Source organism: Marmota monax, unplaced genomic scaffold (assembly GCF_021218885.2).
Source record: "Marmota monax isolate L192 unplaced genomic scaffold, Marmota_monax_Labrador192_F-V1.1 WCK01_AAM20220418_F8-fsc00014, whole genome shotgun sequence".
NCBI classification, from domain to species: domain Eukaryota; kingdom Metazoa; phylum Chordata; class Mammalia; order Rodentia; family Sciuridae; genus Marmota; species Marmota monax.
The window spans coordinates 8,389,797-8,398,005 of record NW_026695222.1 but is presented as its reverse complement, the minus strand read 5'-3'; the positions used below and the strand labels follow the sequence as shown (position 1 = coordinate 8,398,005).

Genomic DNA, 8,209 nt, shown 5'->3' with positions numbered 1-8,209 from the left:
GTAAGAAAGAGAACATGAGAGAGACCTGGACACGGGAAGACGTGAATTATCAGCCAATGGCAAAATGTGGATCTCAGGTGGATTCTATTTCAAATATTTGAGACTGGAAATTTAAACACTGGCTAGATGTTTGATTGTATTGTGGAAATATTGTTAATTTTTAAAGGTATATTCATTGCATCAGAGTTTTTTTTTTTTTAACTACCTTTTAGTTGTAACTACTGAAATATAGATGAAGTGCTGTCTGGGATTTGCTTCAAACTAACAGGAAAGTGGAGGGGTGTATTTGAAATAAGATTGGCATTGAGTCCATACCTATTAGCTGGGTGATGGGCACAAGGGGTGTGGTTTTGGTGTGGGTTGCTTTGGGCATGCTAAACAAGCATTTTACCACCGAGCTGAACTTCCTGCCTCCCTCAGGGGTTTATTGTGCTATTCTCTCTACTGTTGTGTTTGAAAATGACTAAACACAGGAGCAAGAGGTTGGAACTGGGGTTGGGGAGGGGGGTGGGGTTGTGGCTCAGCAATAGCGCTCTCGCCTAGCATGTGCGAGAGCCTGGGTTCAATCCTCAGCACCACATATAAATAAATAAAAAAGTTATTGTGTCCAACTACAACTAAAAAATACATATATTTTAAAAATTTAAAAAAAGAGAGATTGGAATTCTATAAACCCCAGTTGGTGAGTCAGATAATTGCTCTGGAAATTCTTCCAGACTCTTTTGAAGAAATGGAAAGAGAAAATGAGTGACAGTATATAAAACAGATCTAAGAGATGCAGTATAAATGGAAAAGTCAGAATCGCAGAAAGAAACCAATAGAGAAAAAAATGATAAGATTTTTTGGGGGGAGGTACTGGAGATTGAACCCAGGGGCACTCTACCCCTTAGCACATCTCCAGCCAGTCTTTTGAGCCTGTCTTGCTAAGTGGCCAAGGCTGGCCTTGAACTGGAGATCTTCCTGCTTCAGCCCCAAGTAGCTGGGATTACAAGTGTGTGCCACTGTGCCTGGCTAAACTAAATTTCTTATAAGCTGATTTCTCTTGCCTCGTTGATGGCTTTTAACAAATTACAATTTTCTTAAACACTGGCCAAAGGAGGAGGCATGCAAACAGCAAAACGGCATCCAGGAGAGCTTTTATTTGTACGGAACAGTTTTAAAAATACAGAATAAAATAGCTTTATCTCTACTATTATTCACAACATCTGGTCCAAATATTACATATTTTTAAAATACTTAAACGTTTAATGAAGCCATGTTAGAAAAAACAATATGAAAATTCTTTTTTAAAAACTCCATAAAAGAATTACACATCTCAAAAAACAACCCCACCCCAAATACCCTCGGTATGCAAAATAAAAAAACAAACAAAATCCCAGAAAGGTATATAGGCAAAGTCAGTCACAAAAACTCAAGGAAAATACAGGCATCTCCACTGTTTTAGGAACAGTCAGAAATTTATTAATGTGTCAAACAAAGGTTGTTAGGAACGAACAGAAAAGGGTGTTTGTCTGAACTGTCAGTCGAGTGGCAATGCTGGTAAGGGTGTCCAAAGTGCCTGGAACTACATACAGCAATTCTACGGACGCTGGATGTCAGAATGATGAAGAGGCACAGTCAACAGCAACCTGTTGAAGGGACGGGAATGTCTGCGAGGCTGCTGACGGGAGGCCAGCACTGCTGGGCTGCGGGGACCCAGGGGTGGAAGCTGAAAACTGGCGACACAGGCAGCCTTCTTGCACTACTTGGGTTCTGACTGTAGGAGGAGGAGGGTAGGAGATGTCCTATTCTCTGTGTCCAAATCACAGGGGACAGAGGACAACATGCAGCATGTGAAACCCCAGCTTCTTCTCTGAAGCCAAGGGTCAGTTTCCTGGAGACGGGAGTTCTGTGAACACTCAGGCGCGGGAGCTGCCTGGGTGTGGCTGGGTGTGCACAGCAGGCCCTCACGCAGACCCTTCCCAGGACACCCCAGGCCTGCAGCCAAGTGTACAGCCCAAGCACAACCACCTGCCGATACTGTCTCTCCTCCGGCCAGATGGAATGAGGCTTCTGCCACTACTCCTTATTCACCTTCTGTCTGGCCTGTCTGTTCTTGTGGCACTGGTATTACTGAAGATTGGACTCGCCAACTTTAAAACTAAGTTGCTAGTTATCAATATCTCAGCAGGGATGTGAATGAAAGAAATTACAACTTAGCTCATGGTCATAAAATATACATATGGGTAAATAAAGTATACACACAATACTAGAGATTCATCAATGGAGAAATTCTATCAGCACATGACATTGTCATGAAAATTATATCATTCCCTCCCTGGAAAACTGTGACTATTATCCTGGGCAGAAATGTTATTTTACTATATGGAAATACTGCGAGATTCATGCATAAACCAAGTTGTCGTGAAAGTCAGTATTCTACAGTATAAAGCAAATTTTGCATGTGAATTTGTTACCATGAAAATAGGAAACCATCGGGACCTGCGATGCTTCATTTTAGCTGGTCTGGTAAAGCCACTTCTCTTGCCTTAATCAATCCCAAGAAACTAAAAGTTAACACTGGAAAACCCTGTTAAGGAAGATTCTGAAAACAAATGTATCCATGAATCTAAATTTAACTCCCTAATGAGAATGAAATCACAAAGACTGGAGCCATTCCCCAGTATTTTCTGGACCTGTGGAGGGGTCTCCCCATTTGTGAATCTGTCAGCATCTCCTATCTGTTAAATGCTATTTCTATCTTCCATGGCCAACACAAATGCCTTCCTTCAGGGACCCAGGCAGGTGAAAATGATGGACAGGTGGTCACTGCAAAGTTAAGAGACTGAATGCCCTACAAGAACATTCACATCTAAAATACTCTGTTAACATTCTATTGGCAAAATGAAGCACAGCAGTGCACAGCCCCACAATGCAGGCCAACAAATGTGCAAAAGAAGGATACCAGGCACAGAACATAGGTGACCACTGTATTCAAAACCTCCCCTTCAGGTATGGCAGGGTTTCAAGCAGAACAATATATCCCTATTCCTTTCAATTATAGACTTTCATTCTGTGACACATTTGCTAGCAGGAGGACTGCTTCCTAAAATGGTTTGCGTACTTATGCATTCTATGTGCAAGATTTACTAGTGATGAAGGAACCCCAATCACTCAAGGCTGTGCAGAAACTACCAGACTCACTGGGGGCATCTGATCTCCCACCACCTGTCGCCTCTCTCCTTCCTTAGAACATCAGAGCTGGCCTCAATGGAAGAAGGAGGGTGGAAACTGTCTCCCATGGCAAGTGTGGGCACAGGACTTCCTTTGCCATGTGGATGCTTGCTGGGGACCTTCCCCCAGACCAACAGAGTTGAAGCATCACAATATAATCTGGCCCAATGAGGTGTTCAGAGGCCCACGCCCCAAGTGGAACTCACCAGGAGGGGAGATGCCCAGTCAAGCTGAAGGGAAATGTGTGTGAATTATCAATGGTTCTGATGGCTTTCCTGGGACATATGCTGCTGCGACTTACCTTAGAGAGCTAGGATTCTGAAAATATGACATATTTAGCAGTTCTCCCCATTTTTCAAAGCAGAGAAGTTGGGCGATATTGAGAAAAACAGGAATATTAGGGCAACGTAGTGCAGGAGAGCCGTCCGGCTCAGGGGCTTACCAAGGTAAGAGTGATGTTCGGAACCATTAACCAGTGTGCTTCTAAAGTAAATATGCACTGAATAAACTTTTTTTTTTTAAATACAAAAATTAAATGCAGTTTAGAATCTAAGATCTTTACTCAATCTGCAGTAAGATTTTGGCAAAACAAGGCAATGGCTCTGAGGTGTTCTTGAAGCCCAAAACTTCCAGAGTCAAGAGGGCTATAGTGACAGTCAAGTCAGCCTGGGGGCTGAGGGCACAGAAATGTACCTTGTGGACACCAGGCCACCAAGAACCACACTGTACTATGGGAAACAGGAACACTCACTGCCACCCAAAGCTCAGCCAGGTCAATGACCACGTGAGAGGCACAATCTCATGAACCAAGGTCACTACTTCATGTCTCAGGCTTTTCCTTTGGCTGAAAAACTTCAAACTGAATCCAACAGAAGTCATTTTGTCAGAAAGAATTTAGTGTTATAAAATAGAACTCTTAACAGAGGGAGCCTGCGAGGTTCTTTTCTCATGGTCTTCTGCAACAACATAAATAAGGCAATATTTGGCTAAGGAATCTAACCTTCCTTTCTGTAAAATCAAGATCCAGTGGACAAGTACTATGACAACCCTTCAAGTCTCCTTAAGCCACATCTGCCAAAAATGACTTGCAACAGAAGAATGCATTTATCAGGATGATGGACCATTCAATATGGGGGTTCTGTTTGTTACCTGTCCCAACTTCCCTTCTTCACAAAACAAATTCACGTGTAACTTAACCCATGTTTTCTGGGCTCTGGTCCAGTAGTCAGTTTTGATAAATAGATTAGGCATTATAACAGTATTTACACTTTCATGGTTATCAAGCAATACAAAACACAACCACAACAATGGTTACTGGCCTTAACAGCCGTTACAACAAGCTTCCCTGATGGTATCCACAGCTTTACAATGCTGGTTCTTTTCTTAATGGGGATAGGGGGGTGCAGGACAAGTAGTAGGATGCAAGGGAAGAAGGTCAAATGGAAAAACACTGGATTTCGAAAATCTGCTATAACATTAAATAGGAATAAAACCTCGTAATTACAGACGCGCACAACAGTAACATCCACATGACAGGAGAGCCAAGACGCCCACAGACGTATCTGACTGGTGCCCCTGTGTGGCACTCTGTACCCATCACACCAGCCAGTAGTGACAAATGCCAAATAGGGTATCTCAGCCACTAGAAGAGGCCAGTATGAAATGTGCTGGCCACAGGGTGGCAGGGAGAAGGGACAGTTGAGGATAATATTGACTTCAGGGTCCTTTCCCTTCCTTTCGATCCCCTGAACAGAGTTGGTTCAATATCTGTATTATTGAACAAAGACGTTAAGCATGCCCACATCTGGGTCAGTCAGGTCAAGAGCCCCCTACAGGAGTATCAGGGACAAGAGAATCTCACTTGACCAGGCAGCTGTGATAATGCAAGGACACTGATGTCCCTTGGCCACAGGAGGTCTCTGAAGGTACAGGGTAAGGTCAAGTGAAGACAAAGTGGGTCTAAGTGCTTCTGAGACAAAAAAAACCCCTGGACCCTGGAGGCTGCCTGTAGAAAAGCCAGCAGCAGGGACTGGAGAGGACTACAAGGAAGGAACAAGGAACGGCTGCAGATTTCACACATCTATTCCCACAGGAGAACTGGAATTTCAAGTTCAGTGACCATGGCCAGCAATGGACACTCTCAAAGGGCAAGAGGTCAAGGGCTTAAATAAGGACATAGGTGAGACACCATATTAGACACAAATCACTACCCACAACAGAAAAGCAATGTGCAACCTGTCTCAGCTCTGGGGTGCAGGATGTAAATGTAGATATACAAACATATACTTTACTTCTTGTTACTCAGTAAGGAACTACAGATACTGCCTCACTGCGGCCAGGCCACAGGGCACAGCTAGGGCTATACTGTGGCCTGTGAGTCTTCATCTGAACTCCGGCTGTTTTCATTCTTCCCGAAGCCTTTCCATGTGTAACCTGCAAAGGTTGGGCTGATGGGTAGGTAGCTGAAGCATCTGTATTTTTTAATAATGTTCATGCCAAATGGCAAATTGTAGGATTCCATGCCATCGAGTGACTTGTTCCCTTTGCTCACACCCTTCTTCCATTTCCTGATTCCTCTTTCCTCTGGGGTACCTGTCACACACACATGCACACAACAGATAAAACAAAGGAATGCTTAGTTTAACTCTTCTGTCAGGAATGAGACTCAAGATTTTATTTACACGTGTGTGTGCGCATGCGCACAAACACTGTTCTAGAGATCAAACCTGCCTGGATGACAGCAGAGAGGTTGAATGTACTCAGTTCTCCAGGTGCCCAGACTCGAAGCCCAAGAACCACCAGCCCCTCCTTATCCCTCTTGCACCACATTTAAGTGACCTCCTGATGTCTTTACGTGTCCCTGACCTGCTGCATGTCCCACATTGTCGATGTTGATGGCTAAAGTCTGGCCCAAGCCACATTACACCTTTCCTTGGCCACAGTGTCAGTACTATACGCACCTAAATTTTATACTGTTTTGCAATATTTTAGGTATGGTATGGAGTGGGGTACACCAGCCTTGTATTGGGCTTAAAGACTTTGCAATTTCCCCCCTTAAAACAATCCTACTCCAAAATGCTTCAATCAAGAGACTGCTTGGGGGTTCCCTGTGTAGAACATCAGGCAGCATTACATCATTCTTCCTTGAAGGCAGCATGTAGAAGCCATCTCTAGGACACTGAGAAGGCTTCAGGTGGGACCACATCCCAGAAAGTCTATTGCCTAGTTCTTCTTAAGGACCACTCACCCATGAGGGCTCCTATGCTGCAGGGACAGCTGTTTTCTTATGTCTCATCACTGACCTTGGCCTTTCGGATCTCAGCCCTTGCCTACCATCCTTCGGTAGTGGGCTGGAAGTTCGCCTTAGGAATAATTCATTTAAAGAACAGGGACCGGGGGAGAGGTACCACAGGCTGTTACCAGCAACTCAAGAGTGTATCAATGAGTCTATGAGTCCATGGAAGCCACAGTGGAGAGACCCAAAGTCAATCAACTTATTAACAAAAATAGATTCACATATCATCTCAACTGCTTTAGAAGGCAGTTTTTTGCTTTTTTAAAATTTTTTGGTACCAGGGATTGAATCCAGGGGTGTGCCTTGCTAAATGCTGAGGCTGGCTTTGAACTTTTGATCCTCCTGCCTCAGTCTCCCGAGTTGTTATGATTATAGGCATATTTCACCATGCCTAGGTAGATGACAATTCTAATAAATGATGGCTTTGATCTGTTTTACTTTTCCTGATTCTTTTTTATTTATGTTGGAAACAGGGTCTTACTATGTTTTCCAGGATGGCCTCAAACTCCAAGGCTCAAGCAATTCCTCCTGCCTCAGCCTCCCAAGTAGCTTGGGACTACAGGTGCATGCCACCACAACCAGCTTCTGCTTCTTGTTTTTGTTTGGCAAAAAACAAAACAATAACAACAACAACAAAAAGCCCTCACACATGTAGTAAGCATGATCAATACACACCACATACCTGGGATGGTGTTGTCCAAAATAAAGGCCACACAGCCTCCAACAAACATAGCCGTTGTAAGAAGGACATTCAACACTTGATCAATTCCTGTTATGCCTAGAAGCAGAAAGAAACCATCATGAGGTCATCACTGCAAGCCTGCCCTTGACTCAGGAATGGGCAGTGGGTGGGCACGACTCTGCCAGTCAGGTCTACAGCATATGAAAGTGTATGTTTCCCAGTTGTACATCAATAAAGTTTTGCCACTAATGTTTTAAACTAATATGAATACTTCAACAATAATCCAACGATACCTCCATAAGGAAAAGTCCTAACAGTAGAGCATAGAAGATGAACGTAATAGAGTGACATTGACCCTATAACAAACTATGAAGCCACTGTAAAAGCATTGTTTATAGTTTTTTTTTTTTTTTGGAGGCGGGGGGATACCAGAGATTGAACTCAGGGGCACTTAACCACTGCGCCACATCCCCAGCCTTTTATATTTTATTTAGAGACAGGGTCTCCTTGGTTTGCTTAGGGTCTTGCTAGTTGTCCATAGATTTTCAAAATAAAATATAAGTGCTGTAAAGCTTTTTAAAAAGTTTAAAAATTGCATAATGAATAAGACAACAAAAATATCTGTGGTATCTATAATCATACGAGAGTTTTCAGTATTCTGGGTTACTAATTAGAGCCTAGCTGTTTTTCATAATCAGGAGCAACTGGATATGAAGATATCCTCCATGAAATGTGACAGATTACAATGTAAAACACAGCAAGGATATCTATGCTATTAGGAAGTTCTCACACTTTATACACTTAAAACATGATGATCTTCAACAGAAAATAAATGTTGATGAGCATGTAAACAAAGGAATTCTGTATATACATAGCTGATGGGATTGTAAAATGGTACAGTCACCATGGAAAACAGTTTGGCAGTTCCTCAAAAAGTTAAATATAGAATTACCATATGACTCAGCAATTCAACTCTTGGATATATACCCAGAAGAACTCAAAACAGGTACCCTAACAAT

At 42.9% G+C, this 8,209-nt stretch overlaps 1 protein-coding gene across 5 annotated transcripts in view; it reads right to left on the bottom strand.

The window, feature by feature from the left end:
• Positions 1-1,117: 1,117 nt before the first annotated feature.
• Slc23a2 (solute carrier family 23 member 2) overlaps positions 1,118-8,209 on the bottom strand; it is a 123,014-nt gene continuing 115,922 nt past the window's right edge. For all 5 annotated transcript variants that reach the window (XM_058575684.1, XM_046433279.2, XM_046433280.2 and 2 more), the window contains 2 exons: positions 7,191-7,286; positions 1,118-5,805 (listed from right to left, as the gene is read on the bottom strand). In XM_058575684.1, the coding sequence (XP_058431667.1) occupies positions 5,573-5,805; positions 7,191-7,286 (329 nt within the window). In that variant the 3' untranslated portion in view covers positions 1,118-5,572. The remainder of the gene's footprint in view (positions 5,806-7,190; positions 7,287-8,209) is intronic.